We start from the raw sequence: 24,176 nt of genomic DNA, 5'->3' as shown, positions 1-24,176 counted from the left end.
ACTGATGGAAGACAAAACATCATGTGGATGTTTGTACATGTCTCAATAAAACATACGCTTTGAAAAATATTTGGATTATATAATTCGAATTGTCTTAAACCTTCTGAAGACTACGTCAGAGGCAAACTGTAGAGTACAAATACACATATTTCGAATTATATAATCCTAACAGTTAATAAACTGTCCAGATTATATAATCCTAACAATTAAAAAATAGGGCGCACAAGAAGCTTATGGGGTGAGAAAAATAATAATCAAATCTATTTGGGTCAGATAAAGCATATTGGGCTATTCAATGGGCAATCCATTAGCTATTTCTCTTAATTTGGGCACCTTAGCCGAAACAAAATAGATAATTTCTTATAACACTCTCAATTCTTCTCATATGTCCTCCAAAAATTTAGGCACGGTTATTTTGTCAACGGTTTAGTTGTGGCTAACTATTTCTTTTTTAAGATGATTTTTATCAATTCAGATTCTAGAATCCAAATAAAATAAGTAGTTAGGATATTAGGACCTGAACAATCCCTTTAAATGCTGGAAAAACCTTTTAAATCCTAAAATAAGTAATTAGGATTTTAGTGGATCCAAACTTTTGCTTAAGTCTTGAAGATTTAAGCAAGATGTTAATATACATTTTGCCTTATTTTATATTTTCAATTCGACCTTTCTCTCTCTTAAGCTTGGGTTTCATTAGAGTTTTAAAATTCGGACATGTGTTTCCTTTCTCCAATTTCTAAAACCAAATATGCATGCAAAGTTACTCAATGATTCCTTTTCTAGATCTCTCATGTTTTTGCCGTGTTTGAAGAATAAAGAGAAATATCGAGAATGTTGATCATATTAGAGGAAAAGAGTCTCGACCACCAACTTTGTTAGAAAAGATCATGTGGCAAAACACATAGATGAAAGAGGCCAAAACTCTCAGCAATAGCCGGAGCCACAAGGTGAGAAACATGTAAACCCAAAGTGAGTTCTTCTCCTCTTACCAATTTCCATCATGTGCTTCAGTGCTTATGTGAAGCACATAAAGTGAATTTTTCTCTCCCAACTCAATCACTTGTGTATAATATCATTCATTTTCTTCATTCATAATTCCTTCCTTCCTACTTTAATATTTGGCACAAGGCATTCTTGTACATACACAAATATAAATGAACAGTATTTAGTCACACACACATCAAAAACTTTTTTCTCAACAAACTAAATTATTTTATTATCAATTTCTTTTTTATTATTAAAAAAAATCTTTTGATGTATGTGTGCCTAAACACTATACATTTATATTTGTGACCATGATAACCTTTCTCTATTTGGAACCTGTAAACCCAAAATTTAGTTGAATTTTATATATAAATCAAGGATTTTTTTATTTTTTTATTTTGTCGAAAATGACTTGAATTAAGTCAAAGAATATAAAGAGGTATAACTAGAATATACGCACAAACCAATATTTCTAGCGGGTCAACATCGGGTATGGGCCAGAAGGCCCATAGGCAACACAGGGTTTAGATGAGAGAGAAACAAAATCCAACGGCCAAGAAAGGGTTTAGTCAAAAAAACGCAGCAGCAGCGTCACCGTGAACGAAAATTCAGCAGCGCGAAGGAAAAATAAAATGTTAGAATAGAATGCAAACTTGCGGAAGAGGAAAAAGAAGAAGCGTGAGAATTTCAACTTATAGAAAAAAAATCAGAGTAATATAAAACGATCGAAAATCTAATAATAGGAGAAAAAAAGTTGAAGATTTCTCAATGGTGCTGTGGGAGATAACACTTGGAACTGCGTATTTCTTAGGTTTGAAACGAACCTATAAGCTTGCTCTCAAGATTCAGCGTAAGGTTGTTAGCCCTAAGTACCCTAAGACCCGTCAATTTCTTCATAGGTTCGTTTCTTCTCTTATTATTCAACATTTTTCGATTATGGAATTTTTGATATTGTTTTCATGATTCTCTTGCAATTTAGGCATACATTGGTGGTAATGATTATTAGTATTCGATTTTCTGCATATCTTGAAATATGATTTGGTTATTGATCAATGATCGGTGTAATGTGTATTTATTAGTGATTTATTTCTCACTTTTATCGTGTTTTTCTATGAATAATACTGGAAATTGTTTAACTGTTTGTTTAGATTCATTTTTGACTTTTGAGAGAGTTAAAGGTGATTTTAGGATCTGTTTGGATAAACAACTTATTTGCAGCTTATAACACAAGCGTTTATCATCGATATAGCGTGTTTTTGGTTCTACAGTAGCAAAAATTGATTTTAGTAAAAGAAGTAAGTTTAACTAATATTATTTATGTTTTGATACGTTCACGCAGTATTGTGTTGAACAATAAATTTGTGTGTAGAAATCATGTTTTGAGGCAGAAGATACAAATCTTAGATTCAAACATAAAATCTAATAAGGAACCCCCAAACATAAAATTAAATTGATTTCGTAAAAATTATTATAAATTATTTTCATAAATTATCTTGTAAAACTTATGAAAATAAGCTTAAAAGAACTTATTATGAACAATGTCATAAGCTATATTCATAGGTTATCTTGGAGAACTTATGATCAATGTCGTAAGCTATTTTCATAACTTCTCCCAAACAATCTCACAAAACCTATGCCAGTAAATAAGTTCAAATAAGCCAATCCAAACAGGCCCTTAGTATGCTTGGAGGTTCCTTATTAGAATTTGTTTTGCCTCTAGAATGGATTCTAACTTGAAGCTAGGATTTGTATCTGTTGACTCAAAACGTGATTTCTACACACAAATTTATTGTTCAACTCACTGTTGCGTGAATGTATTGAAGCACAAATAATATTAGTTAAACTTACTTTTACTAAAAATCAATTTCGCGAAATAAATTTTTGCTATCGTAGAACCAAATACACGCTAAATTGATTTTGCCCCAAAATTTCGGTTACCATTAGACTAGAAATAATAAAAGTTAGCTGAGTTGAAAAAGTTATAATTGATTAGTTATAATATTGAAGTGGAGTGATTTCTGTTTGGGTGTTTTGATCAAGTTAAGTGTGATTTAAAACTTAAGTGTGAATATTTTAACCCTACACAAAAGCTATTGTATAACTTTTAGTGGAATTGAAGCTTGGAGTCAAAAATCAATTCATCTAACAACAACCAAATGTATGTGATTTTACTAAAATTACTGTGAAACCAAATGCTTAATAGGTGTGTATTTGGTTTCACGGTGTTTAAAGGAATTGACTGAATCACCAGACAAACATGATAGTTGTTTGGTTATAATTTTGCCTCAAAAACTGTTAGACCTATAAATGATAAAAACTAGCTTTTGTGCTGAGTTGAAGAAAAAGTTAACTCCTACATCAAATTTGTTTTTAGATAAGTTACTTCACTTCAAAGTCAATTGCACCCAAATCAATTTTATGAAATCAATCACATTCAAAATCATGATTACTGACTGTTCATTCAAACACACCATTGAGAATTTGAAAACTGCTTTGCATATGCCCCAATTTTCATTTTATTGTTGTTTCTTATTTGTGGCTATTTGTCACTGAATTGTGTGTTATTCAATATCTTTACTGGTCTTCCTGTTTTGGTGCTTCACAGACGAACCCGTGCTGTATTTGATGTAGCAATCAAGGTCCATCGGAACATTCAAGAAAGAGACATAGAAGTGGGTAGGAATGTTGGAAACTTCATTTTGCGTTGTCTAGATCGAATGAAGCCCTCAGCGCAAATTCGCAATCGTTCTAATCTGCCCAGCAGTGGCAGTAGCTCAAAAGAGACCACGACAAAGCATGCAACTGGCACTTCCAACCACAAGCCTCCCAGTCATTCTGGGCTATTCAAGAAGGACTCTGATAGGCACTTCTTTACCTCATCAAAGCCTTTCCCTAGCATTTCAAGGATGATGATACCACCAAATCCTGCCGGGACTACCATCCATGGCAGGAACCTTAGTACCTACTCCCCTGAGACATTTAGACAAAATTACAGAGTGAATTGGTCAGGGAGTGTTATCAGGAAAGACATCATGCAATGGATGCTGTAAAACTAACTGTTCAATGTTCATCACTTACTGATGGCTTCCTTTGTTTAAACAGCGTTTTATCTCTACGAGACAAGGTAGTTGAATAATTTTGTGGCTGATTTTGGAAATTGATGGTGATAGAATCTTTGCTCTTGTCTCTTTCGACACTGTATAGCCTGTCAAGCTTCCTTTTGGATAACGAGTGGTTATACTATTATTTTTCTTCAGTTTTGGTTAAAAGAACTAGTTGTTTAGTAACCTCATACAACATTCAATCTACCTGCATGTTGATTAACAGTAGTGAAGATTGTGCATTCCTGTTATGATTCTGTTTCAACATTTTATAGTTCCCACCTATTTGTGTTTATGCAACTTGCAGTCTAATCTTTGCCAAAAAAAGTTCGTATGATTTCCGTGTTTAGTGGTGTTGTTCGTATCTGCACGTTACCATTTCTATTCATTTCAAGGTTCCATTTGGATAACTAGTAGTGGTTATGAATTTCTTTTCGGTTTTGGTTAAAAGAACTAGTTTTAATACCCTCATCACATAATCTTCCTGGCATGCTGATTGATGCAGAGATAGGGAAGATTGTGCAGTTCGGTTGTATTTATTTTTTGAAATTTGCTTGGTCTACTTTAACCATGAGTCTCAAACTGAAGAGTCTCACCTAAGATGAGCTCTCTCTTTTGGATTTATGCTCACAGCGTTAGTGTTTTCATTAAGGTAAAGTGAAGTTTTACCGAGTGAAGTGCCGTTGAGTGCAACTGTCACCTCTCGAATGGCGGTGCATGGTTATGAGTGCTATTAGTAGGAGTCTCACCTAAGAGAGGATCTTGTAAGTCTGGGTGCCCCCTTACCAGTCTATTGAGGTGGAATTTGCCTCGGGACTAAAATCTTAGTGTTGGAAAATGTAGCAAGTTAACTCTTCATCAAATCAGTTTTGATCTTCAATAACCAAACAACAACTATCTTAAACGTCTCCACTGATAACCAAGCAGCAACTATCTTCAACCTCTCCACTTTTCAATTTCTCATTTCAGACCACCTTATTTTTCCTACGAAAGGAATGTGTTAAACAGCATTGAGTACAGAACTTAACAGACGTTTGACAAGAACTCTCTTCCTACTTCCAGTAGTCGTTTCCCACCATGAACTCAACAGACATTTCGCAAGAACTCACCTGTTTGTCTCAGACATGTGTTTTTTTGGGTGTCCAAATTATGTAATTGGAACAAATCTAGTATTTTGAGAAATGCAAGGGATGGAACAAGAGATCCATTTTGCACTCTAAGTCTGATGAATGCAACAACTTTTTTTTGAATCAGATGAATGCAACAACTTATAGTTTGTGTAAGCTGTATTTATTTATTTATTATATATTTACAGAAGTACAAAAGTTTGTCCTTGACAAACCTTTAATTATAAAATATTGTAATGTAACATTTTATTCTTAAGATTGTGTGTCAAGAGTTTAATACTCGCACTCAGCATAAAAACTAACAATGCTAATAGTATTTTTCATTTTAAAAGAAAAAATTGGTTCATGTTAAAACTCAACTTGAATTTCACATAAACCTTTTTCCATCTCAAACTCAACCAAGTTCAAACTTAGAAATTTTTTGGTTCAATTTAATAGTTCGAATCAAATAAACCTAAAACCACAAAATTAAAAGAACCACGTTTTCCCTAAGGCATGGCATGAATCTAAAGTTTCCATTGGCAGATGCCTCTAATGTTTGGTGTTGCACTCCTTATATAAGAGATGGATAAGTTAAACATAGTTGCAACACATAAAAGCAGATGCCTCTAATGTTTGGTGTTGCACTCCTTATATAAGAGATGGATAAGTTAAACATAGTTGCAACACATAAAAGCACGTTTGCACGCTTTCCAATGCATTTTTGCCGTGATTTTGATAAGCTCTAAATTCTAGCTTATTCGCTAACGTGAGTTTTTTGCCGTGATTTCCATCAAACACTGTTTTGCAAACACTGTACCAAACATACATGATAAGTACAACTAAATAACCAAACTTGAGTAACAAAAATTAAGATACAGCTGTAAAAAAATATATTTGTAGATATCGTTTTTAACTTTAAAATGATACAAATTTCATTCTTAAAAGGCTATTTATAATTCAAGATATTATCACCACAAACAATTGTTCTGATCAACAATGCAAATTGGTGCCACGAGCTTGTAGCAAATTGGTTACTTTGCTAAAGGTCGAGTTGGATTTACCAACAATCATAGTTGTACATATTTTTCTTAGCTTTCAGACGATATAAAAAGCATCTCATGTGAACAGGTATATTCTTTGAAAAATGGCTCAATGTGACTTAAGGTAATTTTTTTGCCAAGAAAAGTTTGAATTAGGCCTTGATATCTTCATAAGACTTGTAACCATGAATGCGAGGTGTTTGCTTTATTTTAAAATAAAATTACATCAACACCTTAAGATATAACCTAATTAATATTTACATTCTACTAAACAACATTAACTTCAAACATTTTTGTTCTTACTTTTCATGTTCAACTAATTTATCAACAAACTCAATTTTTAACTCAGGTTCCACTTACTTGAGTTAGTTTGGTTTATTACAGGTCATAAGGCATAACTCTGATGTATGCATGTTTCACAGCTCCAACAAACTTCAAATATGTGGAAAGAAATAGACTTAGATCCTCTATATCTCTACAACATTTATATCTCTTTCATAGATTCACTCCAAATTTCAACGAAAAAGGTGTATAAAGAACAAGGAGAACTCTTTTGCTTAGGATTTAAATCTAGCAATCAACATGCTGAGATTTTTACGGGGGTACAATAAAGGCAGCGAAATTGAATTTACAACCTCATCGATACTACACAATTTTCTCACCACTAGATCAATCCTAGCTGCTCAGGAACATGCTGAGATAAATCACCTAAAAGTGGTTTCATAAATTTGATTTCATACTCCTTAACCCAGATCAATATATATTATTATTTCACCTATGTTAATAAGGGGGTGAACATATCATTCAAACATTTTATATATAATAGAATTACAGGTTTACAACACATAGGCTCTGCATCCTTTAAATACAAAACAGCATGAAAATATAAAAAATGATACATTTTGAATATACCTTTCACATTTTGGGTGGGCAGAGGGAAATGGGGTGGCCGAATATAAAAAAAGAGAAGATATATATTTTTTTTGAAGAAGTAAAAAAGAAAAGATTATTACTTCCTACTAATCAAGAATGGGACTCCCTTCTCTTGCAAGGACAAACAGCCCGCCATCTCCCCTTGATATTCGCAAGTCCTTGTCAAGATATGTGGTAAGAAGCCAAGAGCTTGTCCTCTCACCAGGTATGGGAATCTTAAGAGGTGACTGACCTGAAATGACACGTGATATATTTGCAACCACATTCTCCAGAGGACCAAGAGATTGTTGCAGAGGCCCCAGGCTAAGATTTTGGCCAAAAATGTTTATGTTTTCTGGTAGGTCAATTTTAGACTTTATCTCTGGAGGCTGTAGTGATCCTTCTTTGAATGTAACCTGATTTCATTTAGAAGTGTTAGCAAGAGTTTCTAGTCATATGCAATCTAAAAAGTTCTAAGCAAGCTGAGGAAACTAATGATTAACTTATAACAAAGGGCAGCATACTTAACGAAAGATCACATACAACGTGACTGGAAGCATCAAGTGTCAACAACTATTTCTTTAACTACTCAAGTACAAAAACAATACTGTGAACTCAGGAAGTATAAACAAATACAATACATACAGTATTGCAAGCACATTCTTTATTACGTTGCCATCTTATTGCTTAATACTAAGAAAACCATTTGTCGGTTTTCACGACACAAACAGAAGGGCATATGAAGGAACAATTATTAGAACTTAAAAGTTCATATATAAATTAAGTTGATTTTTCACCGCTATATAAACTATCCTATACCTTCTCCTTTCTATTTCTTTTGGGTGTAGTCAAAGATGCCCAAAGGCACAACTAAGGAACTAAGGTAGTACTAAGAAAACCATTTGTCGGTTTTCACGACACAAACAGAAGGGCATATGAAGGAACAATTATTAGAACTTAAAAGTTCATATATAAATTAAATTGATTTTTCACGGCTATATAAACTATCCTATACCTTCTCCTTTCTATTTCTTTTGGGTGTAGTCAAAGATGCCCAAAGGCACAACTAAGGAACTAAGGTAGTATGTCAGTAGGGTCAGCAACTCTTGCTGATTGAGTTGCTTCCTTTCAGAAAGATGCAAACCAGTAGTACCTTGAGCAATATGTATGTGTTGTTGTTCAGACGAGACAGGCTCTTAACAGCTTATTAACAATTGGAAGAACAAAAACCCACAAAACTCAACCATTTAACTTGCTAGGTGATAGAAACTGAGAATTCAAGTATCAATGGAATAGAGATTTTATTAATGGAAAACTGAGCAAATAGCTCTTACAGAAGATAAGGAAATAACCAAGGGAAAATATCCAGAGCCTATGGCTCCTCTACCAGAGATAATTTTCCAAACCAACAAATCACTAAAAGCATGAACGATTCTCTCACTCACTATCTCATCTAACCACCTAGAGAATATTCCTACCACCTTACCAATTGTAACTAATTCTTCCCTGCACCCCCCTTCCTTTTCCTGACATACACTTTCCAAATTGCTGACCTATGGGGGTCAACACCAGTATCCACATGGAAGCCTGGATCAGGCCCACAAGTCCTATCAATTATCCCTCCGTCACAAGCAGCCATGTTGATAGGACTCTGTGTTTGGGCCTTAGTCCAGTAAGAGTTCGTGGGGGATATTCTCTGAATATTATGAACATTCTGTTATAAAAGCGAGGGAAAGGTAATGTGTAACTCATTGAGAAATATTGTCAGAAGTTGGTTAGGAGAGTTTCCCTCTGGTTAGAAGCATTGTGCTCTGGTAGGAGTGTTCACACTCTGGTTTATCTCTTTCTTTTCTGTTATTCCACCATTGTAGAGCCTTTGTGCTCAATCTTTTCCATAAATAATATTACAGTTTTGTTATCTTGATTTTACGGGTTCTGTCACTAAGTCTGAAGCTAAAGGAAAAAACCAATTGAGAGTCTTAATCACTCTTGGGAGCAACCAACTAAGGCTTTTGTAAATTGAACATGTTAATTCTTTATAGCAAATATGTTAAAATGTTAATGCTTGACTGTCTGAGTAGTTAATTTAAATGGAAAATTAAAACAGCATTGTCAATTATTTTCTTAGATATGATAGGACATTAAGGTGTGATTTGTTTCGTATAACCCATCTCATCTAGGTTTTTTTTAAAAACAACCCACAACTTCAAGTGTAGCCACGACATCATGGCTCTTTGTGCCTCCGCAATCACAACACAACATCAATTGGAGCTGCATCAGCCATATTTCACAGTAACTTCACTACAACTCTCCACAATATCAAGGATTGTGACGGCTATCTAAAAACTTGATACTTATCTAATGAGAAAAGGCTTTGGTTATTGTTGTAGTTAGATATGTTAACTATTCTGCCTTTCACCTATGAGGTTTGCTCTTTTTTTACCTCTTTCACATGACTTCTAGAACCTTTTGCCTTTTTTCAATTTAGTAATGAAATGTGAAGGTTTTCACGAGAATACCTGTATTCTTGTAGGGCTTCGAACTTCAAATGAGGCAGATGCACTGAAAGATGATGAGGCAAAAGGGCTAGACAATGTCACAGAGTTCACAACAGTGGAGCTATAGGTATCAATTGTTTGCAAGATTTTATCCACCTTCACCAAAGGTAATGCTCCTGCTGCTAGAAGAGGCAACAGTTCAGAAGATGCTGTGTACCTGAAATCAGTTTGACAATCATAGAAACAATAAGCACTTCGATTAAAACTCACTAATACAACACATTTTGAGTTAGTTACATCCGTGGCAATAATACCTTCGTTTCTAAGATACAAAATCCTCTTATGTTTTCAATGCAAAGTAAGGGCCTGTTTGGATTGGCTTATTTTGACTTATTTGAGCTTATCTACTGTCATAAGTTTTGTGAGACTGTTTGGGAGAACTTATATGAAAACAACCTAAAACATTGTCAATAAGTTGTTTTCAACTTATTTTCATAAGTTCTCCAAGATAGCTTGTGAAAACAGCTTATAGCTTATACGAAAACAATTTAACTTTATTTTATCTTTTACTATATAAATAGTTTATACATAAGCGTTTATCATGATAAACACTTGTACTATAAGCTGCAAATAAGATGTTAACACAAACAGGGCCTAAGTCCTAAATACTCCCAACATAAAAAGATCATTAATTCACACTTTCGTTATCTATGTAGCACTGACACTCCACATTGAAGGCGTGTGTGCTGTCAGACACGGGTCGGAGTCCGACACGACACATTTGGCTACACATTACACGGCTACACATTACATACAAATACAAATATTTCATATTTCCAACTTATTATCAGTGTGACGTGTCCGGTATCCGTGCTTGTGCTTCATAGTATATTTACACAGAGATTTCCAACTATGACGTCAATCAAACTTTCACTACCCTATGATTAAAATTTGTAAAAGACTCATTCGAAAGTTTCACATGTTTGAATTTAATGATAACTATATCAAATTTAAACACTTATTATAATACTGATACTAACATCAAACACTTCATCAAAAAACAGTAATATTAAACACAACGAAATTCAAAGCTTGCAAAATGATTCAAACTTACAGCAACACCCAATTTCCATTAAGAAGCTCTGGTTCCTCAACCGGAGCCGGAGTAGGGTTAGCAGCTTCCAACTGAGCCACGAACTCAGACACTTCAGCTCGAACCTCCGACCCAGCTCGAAACCCAAGCTCAGTCCCATAAACCGTATCAACAAGAGCACGTTTCAAACCCTCAAGCTCATCATTCCCTCCTTCTTCCACCGGAGCTTCGGAAGCAAAAGCCGGAGTTCCATTTCCAGCATCGCTATAACTCCCGGCGTCATTTTTCGCTCCTTCTCCCCATTCATCCTCGTTCTTCGAAGGAACCGAACTCGAAACCTTAGAGGATAAAGACGGTTTGGCTTCGGGTACGGGTTCGGATTTATCGCCCCATTCGTCGGAGATATCGGTGGATGGTATATCGGCGTCTCCGATGTCGCCGGTGGCGGAGATGAAGCGGAGAGAAGGGAATCTGTGAGAGCGAGGAGAGGGAGAGATTCGAGAGGGGAGAGAAGAGAGAGAAGAAGGTTTAGGGTTTTGGGAGAAGATGAGAGGAACACGTAGTGTGGAAGAGAGAAGAGACATGGCGAAACGGTTGAAACTGAAAAATTTGGAGAATGAAAGGAACTTGTGGAAAGTGAATCACCCAAATTTGGAGAAATTAAAAATATCAAAAGAACTCGTGGAAAGTGTATCACCCAAAATAAATAAATAATATCCAAATATAATTTTTAATTTTCTAACAAACTAAAAATAGGAGTAATTATAGTTTTTGCTTAAAAATCTTGTTTTTTTTTTGTTGGCCCTGCACTATAATCCACAACGTGATACCTTTTGGAATTTCGCTGGCAAGGGAGAAATACAACCGATCTTGAAAAAATACGATGAATTAATGTCCATATTAAATATGTAGCTACCATAAATAATTTGTGCAATGGATGAAGTTCGAAATCTGGATTCATTACTTCACATATAATGTGTGTGAATGTAGCCACTAGATTAATTGACCAGAAAAAAAAAATTAAAATTAAAATCATAATGACCGAACGAATAAATATGAGCATATCACGAGAACAATGAAAATTTCTAAAGAAGGCGACCACCACGAAGGACGAAGGTCACCCCAAAAGGGAGCAGGACCTATCGTTGTATAAACTTATGGGATTACAACTCGTTGAGGCACTACACCAAGTGATTAAACATGTACAAAACCAATCTCTCAATAATAGCACGGGAGTATTGGTTGTATCTCAAGATCCCTGTCCGGTTGGTTGTGGCTGAAGAATGTGTGTTTTTTCATGTTCTCTGTTAGTTGTTTGTGACAAGGAACATGATCCTAAAAGGACCATCTCTCATCTCTGAAGGATTAATCAGCACTTGGAATTTGTGTCAGTTAAGGAATCTGCATTATGTAGCATTTGTTGTATTTTTTATTTGTTTATCAGAATGATGTATGTGCTTAATTGGAGACTGATTTTTCTTTTAGAGATTTGTTAGCAAAACCACATATGTTTTTGAGGTCTTATACTTAGTTTTATAAGGAGTTGATTTAAGAGGTTGTTAGTTTTTGTGTTGGTGGCTAATGTTTTGGTGTTCACTCTTGTACATTATATTCAACCGCTAATATAGTGCATTTATCTTTGCCTTTCACCAAAAAAAAAAAAAAAATGCTAAGGTCACACTCCCTAACACACTCTTTAACACACTCCAATAAAAATTAGCCACATCACCACTTCTTTTTATGCATTTTACCTGCCACCGGTTCCACAGGTTTAAGGAAAAAGCATTATCTTTTGTCCACCTTCTTCCACTAGTGTCTTTTATTTTGCAGAGAAAGAGACTACCATGGAAACCCTTGTCGACGATGGTGGTGCCAGAAACATCAACAAGATCATCCTCCTTGAAAATTAACGGCACCGACCTAAGAAGACCACTAAAATGTCATCATCCCCAATTCGACATCCATGATTCCAATACTTGTTTCCTCGCTCACCATCACCAGATTCAACATGATTCTCTTTTCTTTCTTTATTTCATTTTGCAATTACACAAATTGAGAGGAGGGGTGGTTGTTAGAAATTGAATTAGAACTGTTGGAGAAGGGAACTGAAATTGAGAACAAGAATGGGGAGAAATGGAACTATGATAAAAATAAATTGCTGCTTTCACCCAATTCACTAGCAGAAGGAAAAAAATTGTTGCTTTCTTTGCCAAATCTCACGACGGTGTTGCAATTAATTTTTTTTTTATAACACTATGTATAAACTTTTGCTAAACTGAAAGACACCATAAATAGATCTAGAAAGTACGATTTTGACGTGATGTGATAGAGTTGCTGTTAATGTTTTTATTTTATTTAAAAAAGACAAAAACAATGTGTTATATTGCAACAGGTACAACCGGTTACTAAAAAGAAATGGAATGAAGTGGCATAATATGATTGGAGTGTGTCAAAAGAGTGTGTTAGGGAGTGTGTCCCTAACATTTCTCAAAAAAAAAAACATAGCATGAGAGTCGAAATACTACACTATCACATGGTAAAATTCGCTCATAATAGGCCATAGGAAAGTCATCTATATACTAATACTAATATAAAAATTCATGTCCTTTGATTTTACCATTTTGCCCCTATAAGGGGCAATTTGGTAATCTACTAATTGGTTGAATGTTTTTTTTTAACAACGGCCTATGAATTTTCATTTTTGCCCATAACCAATTTTTTTAATTATTTTCTAATTTATATATTTTTAATAATAACTTTTAATTATTTTCCAATTTTTATATTTTTTACTAATTTTCAATTTTTCTCCCAAATTTAGTTGCTTCTACATTGCTGTTGTTGGAGATTAATGTATCATTTGACCCGACTTTTTTCAAACTTCTCTACATTTTTAAGGAGAAGTTAGGCCAAATACAATATCAATTAAGTACTTACTAAAAAAAGAACTTTTTTTGAACGCATAAAATTGAATGAAATGAGCTTTGACCAGAAACTGTTGAATGTTACTTTAAAAAACTACTTCTCAACAATTTATTTCACAAACACCTCTTTTCAACTCATGCTGTGAACCTTTTCTTTATTTTTTAATATTATATTTCAATATGTTTTTTTTTTCTTCCATTTAACTTTATTTTTTTAACCGTTCCATTTAATTTTTTAAGGAGGTTCCATTTAATTTTATGTTTTTTTTAAAGAAATTTTATTATCTTTTTATCACTTATATATATTTGATTTCAATATTGTTTAATCATCATAACCTCACAAATATTTTTATTCACGCTGTCATTTAATGATACCAAATATTTTTATTTTCTTTCTTCAACCTCACAAATATACCACACACATTAGTGTTTAAAGTAATACTTTATGTGTATATGTTTTTTTATTACGCTCTTGCTTATATTTTTTTTTGGCGTTGCGTAATGCGTATGACTATTTTTATAAAATTTTGATTTTAATTAAAAGTAAAATTGTAGATGTCTTTTCTTCAAAAAAGGTCTAGATGCCTAACAAAATTATATATATATATATAGGGCATATCAAATGAGAGGAGTGTTAAGAGTAAATTTGCTTTCTCCATTTCCCTTATCCCGTTCTCTCTATTGCATAAGCCATAAGTGACTACTCTTTTTACCTCTTCTATGTATTGTTCTTCCTTGATTTTTCTCCCTATAGAAAGGATCTCTTCAACGTTCTTTTGTTCCTTTCTTTCCTCTCCCTCAATTTAGGTTCAATAGAAAGAAAACATAATAATATTTTGTCAAAGAAAAGAAAGATTATGATAGCTTTGGGAAAAAATTTCAATTAGTTAGAGTAATTTCGTAGAAAACTAACAAATAATCACAAGTTGATTTGGTTAAGGGCGAAATTATAGTTTAGTTCTAACATTGTTCAAATCCAACTTAAATTAACCCTTTTTAAAAAATTCAATTAATTGATAAGAAACGGGTCATGAATATGGAAAATAGAAAAAAAAAAACATTTAATTGACTGCATAGCTATTGATGAAGTAACATGATTAGTTTAGATCCAATGGTTATTATTAAGTCCTCTCATCTCTCATAATAACCACTCCTCTCATTTGAAATGCCATATATATATATATATATATATATATATATATATATACATATATTGCACCTTTATATTGTAACAAACTATGCATATCTTTTTCTTATTAAAAAAAACTAAACATATATGTTTCCATGACGCAAACAATGCAACAAATATAATATCATATAATATAAATTCTTATCGTTTTGAAAGACACCAAAAATATGGTATTCTTATACAAAAATATGGCATTAATTAAATTCCAACATTTATAATAGTAATTTTTTTTAAAGAAATCATCGGCCTTCTTCATGAGATTGTCAAGACAATGTCAGTTGGGACTAGAAAGAAACTGTGTACGAACATTATGTTGAAAGATAAAATGTATTATTTTCTAATTTGTCAGCATTAGATGATATGATTTTGTATAAGTTTGATAATAAGCTGAAAGATGTCTTTCCTTATGCAGTGAGAATATAATTGATGTAACACTATGGAAAAAATATTATGTAGCTTTATCATTTACCATCTATTTACCTTGAGTTCTTTGCTTCCATTTTGTAGTCAATGGAATCCCAAATATATGTAACAATTGGTCAGGTTCGAGGCTTGATGTCTTTCTCTAGAAGCCACCTAAAAATATGCACGTTTAAATCGTTCCCAAATAAAGATTCGGTGTTCATGATCCACACTTTCAACAGATCACCTTAACTCTAATCCTAGACAAGATTATCTTCACTCACTGATGTTACTTCTTTGCTTGATTTCATCTGATGTAAATATGGGTATCAATCCTTTTTCGGTAACTCTACAAAAACAACACTTTTTTTTTTTTTTTTTTTTTTAATAATTTTGGATAATATGTAATCATAATTCACATATCATTGGTTCCTTTTTGGTTCCAATTATTTTCATCCTAAATATTATGTCAATTCCTAATCTCATAAACTGATTATATGATCTCTAAATCAGCCCATACATATTTTATGATGAATCAAAATGTTCCGTCGTTTTAACATATTTTCTTTCGAAGCATTTTTTTTTATGCCGTGATTATCTAAGGTTATTATTTTACCTTAGATAAACATTAAATGCAAAAGTGTTGACGGAAAAATTAGGTTAAAATTAGAGATGAGATTTTGCATAAATTAAATCTAAGGTTAATATAGTAAAGTCAAGCGAAAAAATAGGTTAAATCTAAGGTTAATATTGTCTCACGGGTTAATATTTAGAATTAAGAGATGACATTTTGCATAAATTAAATCTAGGGTTAATATAGTAAAGTCACACAAAAAAATTAGGTTAAATCTAGGGTTAATATTGCGTCACGAGTTAACATTTAGAAATAAGAGATACCATTTTGCATAAATTAAATCTAGGGTTAATATAATTTGTTTAGTAAAATTAAAGAGAAAAATTAGGAGCGATTTGTTTATTTTGATTTCCCTAACAATTAACATTAACATTTTGATTAAATTAAATGGGTTAATTAAATAGGGTTAATACAGTAAAATTAAGCAAAGAAGTTAGGTTAAATCTAGGGTAAAATTTTGCGTTCGGGTTAACTTTAAGAAATAAAATAGGTTAAGTATAGCAAGACGAGTTAACTTTAAGAAATAAAATAAGTTAAAACAAATTTTAAGGAGATTGATCTTTCTCTTGTTGCTTTGCGGGTCTTGAACATGATTTCTTCTAGTGAAAAATATATGTGTGACTTTACTATATTAACCCTAGATTTAATTTATGCAAAATGTCATCTCTTATTTCTAAATGTTAACCCGTGGCGCAATATTAACCCTAGATTTAACCTAATTTTTTCGTGTGACTTTACTATATTAACTCTAGATTTAATTTATGCAAAATGTCATCTCTTATTTCTAAATGTTAACCCGTGACGCAATATTAACCTTAAATTTAACCTATTTTTCGCGTGACTTTACTATATTACATTTAACCTTAGATTTAATTTAAGCAAAATGTTATCTCTAATTTTAACCTAATTTTTTCCTCCACACTTTTGCATATAATGTTTATCTAAAGTAAAATAAAATTATATTCCCAATTATATGTTGCTGAGAGTATGATTGTTGGTATTGTATCACTTTTCTCTTCCACAATTTTCATGTCTCTTTTTTCTTTCTAGAATACACCTTTTTCTATTTTTAATTTAATCTTTTGAATTTTTTTTTGTTAATTCATAATTTATTTATTTTAATGTGAAATGCATGGTTGCTTGTTAAGATATTCAGATTTTTACACCTTAAATTAATATCAATTTTCATGGTAGTAAATTTCAAAAATAATTAAAAACCAAGCTAATTTATAAATAATATTGAATATGTCATTATATTCCAGTGGATTTGAGTAAAAAAATAACCTATACTATTGCGCCAAGATCGTGCGCAAGTATACACAATCAAAATAAGTAGTTTAATATGATCGTCCACACAATGATTGTTAGTGTCACCTTCAAATTTTAATATTATTTAAAATCTTACTACCATAACAAATAATATTACTTTAAAGAAATAAAATATGAAATTTTAACAAACATCCATATATGAATTTCACAATAAATGTAATTTTTTTATGATTTAATGAACATTTTAAGAATTAAATTAGAAATGGAACGATTGAATTCTATAAGGACAAAATTGATTGGTAAATTGTTGAATAAGAAAATAAATACAATGAATACTTAGCTAATGTTTAGTTGGCAAACATGTATGTAACACTATCTCAAAAATGAACTTATTATAAATAGGACCCCTTGCTACCCCAATTAGATGCACAAATGTTAGAACAAACTACTTGTGAATTGTTTGGTGATTCTTTTGTTGTGTGTGTGTTGCTGCACTTAGGTACAATTTCATTGTTTTTTCTTTGTTTCTTTATTTTTATTGTTGTTTTATTTTGAGTTTGACTCATTGTAATTTGGTTTATTTTTGCTGGTTTTTGTGCTTGATTGAGTTTGTAATTGATGAGTTGAATTAATTGGATCAAGTCAATTTTTGTTTTTCGTATTTGATTTTTTTTAAAAAAAATCAATTTTTAGGGCTGCTTTTTCTTTGGAATTTATTTCTTTTAAAAGTTTTAATTTTGGTTTGGGGGAAATGTTGTGGTTTGGTGATACAATTTATTTAAGAGCAATGATATTTGTACATCTATTTCACGACAACTTTGGTGACAACTTTGTGTTTCTCTCTTCTTTTTGGTTAAAAACAATGGAGAGAGAAAAATGAATACAGAGGATAACAACATCATGTGAGTATGAAAGAGAAAGTTGTTCAAAAGTTGCCATAAATTAATTGTACAAATATCATTTCTCTTTATTTAATTGGGATTGGTGAATACTAGACCTTGTTGTCCAAGAGGTGTCAGCTCAAAGCTTGACTTTGTAGCCTAAAGGGACATGGTTCAAACCATCCCACTTGAGAAAGTTGTAAAATGGCCATTAGTGCCACTCTTATTCCCTTCTATGTTTTTTTAAAGGTCACTCATTGTTGGTTTTGGTTAAGCCAAATGCTCTTTTATTTTTGTTTAATTCCTTTACTAGAAGTAGAGTTGTCTCTGGGAAGAGCATGTATAGTTTTTGCAATGTTCGGGTGACATAATTATTTTTGTGTTACTATTGTTAATTTAGAGTCATTTCTTAATTTTGTTTATTTTTATTATTATTTAAATTTCTTCATGTTTTAGTTATGGATTTTCTTCTTTTATTCTTTAGTTTCAACATTTAATAAATGTTAGTTTGCTTACTATGCTATGCCTGATCCTCTCTTGGATGGTAAAATTTTCACTGATGATTGATTTTTTGAGAATCCAAACTAGCTTTTGTCAAAGTTTTCTTTAGGTTATAATCATTTATGGGCAAGTTTGAAACTTTTTCTACACAACTTTTTTTTTATGCGTATATTGGAAATGAGTTAAGCTTTGACAGTTTATGAAAATCAGATATGTCATTAGGTGTTTATTTTGAAGGATTTTTTGGATCATAGGAAAAGTTGTAGAGATGTATTTGTTTTGTTGGGAAGTTGGTGTCATCAAAGACCACATCAATATCTTTATGATTATGAGTTTACTTGGACTTCTTTTGTAAAATTGTAGAGCATAAATATCCACATTCGGGAAATTGGAAAATTTATAGTACATGCAACAATACGATGCTAAAGCAACCTTCAAACTTTGTTTTAATGTCATATTCTATTATGTTTTGTTTGTATTGTTGCAATATTTACATGTGGAGTTGTTTCAAATCACTTGCTTTGCCTTATAGGGAATGCTCTTATTGACTAACTCTCTATCTTTATTATTATTTCAACATTATATTATTATGATAAACACATGATACTAGTTCAATATTCTCAAATGTTTTAAACATCCGGGGACTGCCAAATATTATTATTGCTAAAGGCTAGAGCTATATTTACATTTGAACTGGAGCTTTTATATTTGACCACGTGTATACAGATTATCATTTAGAATATAGAAATGGACACAAAACTAGCAAAGACATTGGATGGAGCTGCACTCAATAAGAAGCGAGAGCATGCTACCCGATGTGTTGCAGATGATAGCAACGATAAAGTGGGCAGTGAAAATACTGTTGTAGATATTAAGCAAGAGCCAGATGTAAATTTAGATGCTTATACTGAATATGCTTTTGAAAATCTGGATGTGGATTCTGTACAAAGGATGTTTCTTACAGGAATGACTTTTTTGGGCTTTATCGAGTCTGACATAGTTGAGGTTTACCGCAACTCAGGAAAGTCAATGCAAATACGCCTTGATTTATTCAAGATGCAAGTTGATATTACAAAAGAAGTTAAAGGGGATGCTAATGTTCGGTATGCGTGGTTTGCTTCTTCTAAAGAGGAACTATCAACAATGATGGAACATGGATTTAGTCACTATGAACTATCTCCACCCAAATGCTTATATGGCTTTGGTGTTCATCTTGCAACTCTTCCTCACCCTTATGTCTGGTTAGTTATTATATGATCAACATTGAACTTCATACATCATCATCATCATCATCATCATGATCATCATCATCATCATCATCATCATCATCATTATTATTATTATTATTATTATTATTATTATTATTATTATGTTGGAATTATTACATGATTCAATTTTTCCATGTTTACAGTTCACTTTTTTGTGATGTTGACGAAAATGGGACTAAATATTTGGTCTTATGCCGTGTCATAATGGAGAATATGGAGCTTCTTCGTCCTAATAGTGATCAAGTTCGTCCAAGTGGTTATGAGTATGATAATGGGGTGGATAACATTCAATGTCCAAAGTACTATGTTGTTTGGAATATAAATATAAACACGCATATCTATCCAGAATTCGTTGTTAGGTTCAAATCCTCTTTGGAAGCTGAAGGTGATGTAACGTTCCTTTAGAATTTTCCCCCCTCGTGTGGGAGTGTTAGACATATAGTTATCTATAAAAGAAAACATGGTGTACATGTCGGCATTACATAAATGTCATTGAATCATGAAAGAGTTAATTATTGGCAAACCAATTAACATGTAATTCTTTTCAACATATTAACTGCTTCACTTTGATTTAATAAAATAATCATTTATTTATGCTTCTAAACTGTATGATTGATATTTATTTTAACAATAGAAAAATCTTCTTGATCACGACACATATTTTTTTTACAAGATGTGTTTCTTCAAATAAGAGTGAGAAAAATGGTTACGAGCATTTTGCAATGGACACTGTAAGTTTTTTCATGAGTTTTACATATTATATTTTCCTATTTTTCAATGTAAAAGGCAATAGTAATATCAATTATTAAATATTTTTTAATCTAAGAAGGCTTTCTCGAGTATACACATTTCGACCTTCATATTTGATTTTTTTTTCCTTCTAGATATAACATACTGACATGCAATATTTTGAGGATTTCATCTTTTGAGATTCTTCTTCTGGGTTTAATCTTATAAAATTTTTGTTTATTATCTTTATCCAAACAATTTCCGTTTGTGAAATGCCTCAGGGAAAAGATGCTTGTGTTCATGTTAATACCCAAAGAACACCGAGATCTCATGGGATACCTTTTCCCACGCTTTTAACTGCTATCAGAAACATGGTACCTCCCAATATTATGTATCAAATCAATGATCATTATGCACAATTGATGGTATGCAATGTAGCTCCAATTGATTCCTATATTTTAAATGATGAGCTATATCTAATACATCCTGGTGTACTTGTTTAGTCAAAGAAGATTTCCCGTGAAGAATTTGAGGGGAAGTTGAGGTTGATTACTGGAGACAATATAATAATATCTGCATTAACTATTCTTCAACTCAAGGTACCAAATTTATTTATTATAAAAGTTTGTTTTTGCTTTGAAGTGTAATACCTTTTCTTGTGTTGTGTTTTTATGAGTTTTGCATGTTATGTTTTAATAGTTTACTATGCAAAAGACAATTTGATCCAATTTTTTTAAATCTAAACGTGCTTTTTCTAGTGTGCACCATTCCACCCTCATATTTGATTTTTTTTTTTCCTTTTAGTTTTAACACACTCACATTCAATATTTTGGGACTTTCAACTTTTGAGATTCTTCTTTTAGGTTTTAATCCAGTAACATTTTTATTTATTATCTTTATATCCAACCAATTTATGTTTGTGGGATGCCGCAGGGAAAAGATTTTAGTACTCCTTCAAATAACCGAAGAATACCAAAATCCCCTTGGACATCTTTTCGTACGCTTTTAGATGCCATCAGAAACATGGTTCCGTCCAATATTATGGATCAAATCACTGGATATTATGAAAAATTGGTGGTATGTAATGTAGCTCCAATTAATGCCTATTTTTGAATTGATTAACTATATCTAATGTATCAAGGCGTACTTGTGCAGACAAAGAAGATTTCACGTGATGAATTTGTGCGGAAGATGAGGTTTATTGTTGGAGATAACATAATGAAAGCTGCAATAACTTATAGTCATTTCAAGGTACCGAACTTATATATTCTAAGAATATATTTTGGGTTTGAACTATGATATTTTTCCTTGTGTTCTGTTTATACCTCCCATCAAAATCACTTGAAGTTGAAGTTGAAGTTACATATGTTATTCTTAACTTTCGCATTATGGAATCATATAAACTATCTCTTGCAATTTGATTATGCCTCCTAATTTTTAATTATCTTCTTGTAGAGAGCATCAGGCGGTGGGGGATCAAACGGTTCAAACATTAAGCAAGAGTAGGCATTCAGATGAGGAAGAGGAGGAGATCTTTCACTTGGAGTTAACTATTGCCAACATTAAGTTGTGATATTATTTCCTCCTATGAGAATTAGTTTTTATTTCATTTTATCGTCATAATTTTCAGTGTCGGTCTGGAATGGTAACACATGTTTGCTACTAGAACTTCAGAACAATTTATTTTGAAATGTTTGGTGATATGTACCATGAACTTCCATAATTTATGGTTTTGTATTAAATTGTGTTGATTGGATATTCGTTATATTATTTTCACTTTGGAATGTTGGATTGAACTTGCAAATTGTTTGTTGGTTGAAGTGATATACATTGGATTTTTGTTGGGAATGAATCATACTATGTTTTCCCGTAGTTACATAATTCGCCGACATAATTCAAGATTATGGGGTATAATAATCAAGGATTAGATATTTAGTAGAACAATATTTAAGTAGGAATGTAGGCAGTGTTTATCGTCTTCTGCAAATTTTGATTTTTTGGAATTTTTTGTTGCATGGGTGAATGTAAATTCAGTAAGCATACACAAACACTCTTAGGAGATAAGTTCTTGAGAAATGATATTTGTACAACTATTTTAAGACAACCTTTGGATAACTCTCTCTCTCTCTCTCTCTCTCTCTCTCTCTCTCTCCCCCTCCCTCCCTCATGTCATCCATAGTATGTCGTTGGATCTTATGCACATATGTTGATGAGATTGGACCAGCCATAACATGTGCCTACCTTGTTAGCATGATGTCACTAAGTATAACACTTTCTTGACGTGAAGGGATTTGACATGTTCAAGATTTAATTTGCCACTTATGGTTTCTAATGCGTCTTCACTATCAATTTCTGGTATTCTATCAATCATAGCAAAAATTCTTGATGTAGCTATTGATACTTCTATGAAGTACTGCAAATCTGGAAGTACCACTCCCAAGGATCTTCATTGGGGAGGAGAGGGCGCAGGACCCTTCGAATGGGTTAGATAAACGGTCGCCTTGGTAATTTTCTTACGCTGACATTTTGTAATATAAGGTGTGAATGGAACCTCTGCATCTTTACCCGCCACTACTAAGGGCTCAACAAGTGCAAGTTCTTGCCGCACCTTTGGATTCAACAGGACTTGTTACATATATTGTGATGCAGCTGCTAATTCATTAACTAGTTCCAATATAGGTTGTTGTTCCGAGCCACTAAATGCCAATGGTAACACTTGCTGCTGCTCCAAGGAATTGACACGAAGAGGAGATTCATAATAAATCTGCATTGTCGCGTCGTTATGGCTAGTACACACAGGCTGCTGGTCCGAGCCTTGAGTATGCATATGAGACGCAAAGGGGACGATCTGCAATGTGTTCTCGGCAGTTTGATGGTGTGGAGTCACTTCTCATTATTAGTATCAGTAGCATGCACATCAGCCTCGGCAGGGGTATGAACCGGTTCAGTTGGTGTGATTTCCACTTCCTTTTCTTGAACCATAATGATTGGTCAAACTGTGGGCGTTTCAAACGCCTTGGAGGAACCAATGCCGAAAGGGTTATCCTTCTTAGGGACCCAATCCATTCTCCGAACCGGAACTTGTTTCTTTCCTTTAATGACATTATTTGTACTAACAGTGCTTTCCTTCGGACGATATAACCAACGACATGAGAGGACATTATGCCCAATATTTTGACAGTGCGAACAAAAATTGGGAAGCCATTTGTAATTCACCTTCACTTTAAAGGAAAAACCTTCTCGTTCAACCAAGATATCATGAAAAAAATTCTGTGAGCAGTCCATGTCTACTAGTATGCGAGCGTAATGACCAAAGAGACGCTTGGAAGTCGCATTGTCAATAATCAACGACGTACCGATGGCGCTAGCAATTTCTCTGATAGTCCTTTCCATCCAGTACTTGTGGTAATTCCATCAAACATATCCACATCTGAGCATGTGTATTCCTCTGTTTATTAGCATTAAATTCCTTAGCTCATTCAAAGAGTCGTAGAACCCCTGGCTTCAAATTCACGGTGTGCCTGATGACCAGACAGTACATAAGTAGAATTTTGAAGCAAAAAAGAATTAATAATACCCTCTCCCTGAAGATAGCATGGTCCAGGAGGCCGTCGTTTTCCACTGTTTCTTAAGTTTTTGTTGAAT

The 24,176-nt window shown here is 32.9% G+C and overlaps 3 protein-coding genes and 1 long non-coding RNA gene across 4 annotated transcripts; 3 read left to right on the top strand and 1 right to left on the bottom strand.

Annotated features, from left to right (window-relative positions):
- The first annotated feature begins 1,548 nt into the window (after positions 1 to 1,548).
- On the top strand, positions 1,549 to 4,434 carry LOC11424829 (uncharacterized). The gene is made up of 2 exons (XM_003612787.4): positions 1,549 to 1,883; positions 3,590 to 4,434. Exons 1-2 carry the CDS (start codon positions 1,753 to 1,755, stop codon positions 4,032 to 4,034), a joined length of 576 nt encoding a protein of 191 aa, XP_003612835.1. The 5' UTR covers positions 1,549 to 1,752; the 3' UTR covers positions 4,035 to 4,434.
- A 2,580-nt stretch (positions 4,435 to 7,014) lies between these two features.
- LOC11420551 (plastoglobulin-1, chloroplastic) lies at positions 7,015 to 11,415 on the bottom strand. Its single transcript, XM_003612786.4, has 3 exons — positions 10,759 to 11,415; positions 9,666 to 9,861; positions 7,015 to 7,562 (listed from the first exon to the last, which is right to left on the bottom strand). Exons 1-3 carry the CDS (start codon positions 11,319 to 11,321, stop codon positions 7,254 to 7,256), a joined length of 1,068 nt encoding a protein of 355 aa, XP_003612834.1. The 5' UTR covers positions 11,322 to 11,415; the 3' UTR covers positions 7,015 to 7,253.
- Positions 11,416 to 18,052: 6,637 nt separating this feature from the next.
- On the top strand, positions 18,053 to 20,360 carry LOC112421688 (probable inactive poly [ADP-ribose] polymerase SRO1). The gene is made up of 2 exons (XM_024783151.2): positions 18,053 to 19,775; positions 19,946 to 20,360. Exons 1-2 carry the CDS (start codon positions 19,282 to 19,284, stop codon positions 20,205 to 20,207), a joined length of 756 nt encoding a protein of 251 aa, XP_024638919.1. The 5' UTR covers positions 18,053 to 19,281; the 3' UTR covers positions 20,208 to 20,360.
- A 583-nt stretch (positions 20,361 to 20,943) lies between these two features.
- Positions 20,944 to 22,236, top strand: LOC11424828 (uncharacterized). The gene is made up of 4 exons (XR_005646224.1): positions 20,944 to 21,130; positions 21,465 to 21,608; positions 21,687 to 21,782; positions 21,987 to 22,236. It is a non-coding gene; the product is annotated as an uncharacterized lncRNA (long non-coding RNA).
- The last annotated feature ends 1,940 nt before the right edge of the window (positions 22,237 to 24,176 follow it).

This window comes from Medicago truncatula, chromosome 5 (assembly GCF_003473485.1).
Source record: "Medicago truncatula cultivar Jemalong A17 chromosome 5, MtrunA17r5.0-ANR, whole genome shotgun sequence".
NCBI classification, from domain to species: Eukaryota; Viridiplantae; Streptophyta; class Magnoliopsida; order Fabales; family Fabaceae; genus Medicago; species Medicago truncatula.
This window is presented reverse-complemented; position numbering and strand designations above follow the sequence as displayed.

What these genes read in the sequence shown, in the direction of transcription:
- LOC11424829 (XM_003612787.4), top strand. Translation starts at nt 1,753, where the DNA reads ATGGTGCTGTGGGAGATAACACTTGGAACTGCGTATTTCTTAGGTTTG. An exon ending in ACCCGTCAATTTCTTCATAG is followed by an intron (nt 1,884 to 3,589) that starts GTTCGTTTCTTC and finishes GGTGCTTCACAG; the next exon opens with ACGAACCCGTGCTGTATTTG.
- LOC11420551 (XM_003612786.4), bottom strand. Translation starts at nt 11,321, where the DNA reads ATGTCTCTTCTCTCTTCCACACTACGTGTTCCTCTCATCTTCTCCCAA. An exon ending in AATGGAAATTGGGTGTTGCT is followed by an intron (nt 9,862 to 10,758) that starts GTAAGTTTGAAT and finishes AACTGATTTCAG; the next exon opens with GTACACAGCATCTTCTGAAC. An exon ending in GAAGCCCTACAAGAATACAG is followed by an intron (nt 7,563 to 9,665) that starts GTATTCTCGTGA and finishes AAATGAAATCAG; the next exon opens with GTTACATTCAAAGAAGGATC.
- LOC112421688 (XM_024783151.2), top strand. Translation starts at nt 19,282, where the DNA reads ATGGACACAAAACTAGCAAAGACATTGGATGGAGCTGCACTCAATAAG. An exon ending in CTTCCTCACCCTTATGTCTG is followed by an intron (nt 19,776 to 19,945) that starts GTTAGTTATTAT and finishes CCATGTTTACAG; the next exon opens with TTCACTTTTTTGTGATGTTG.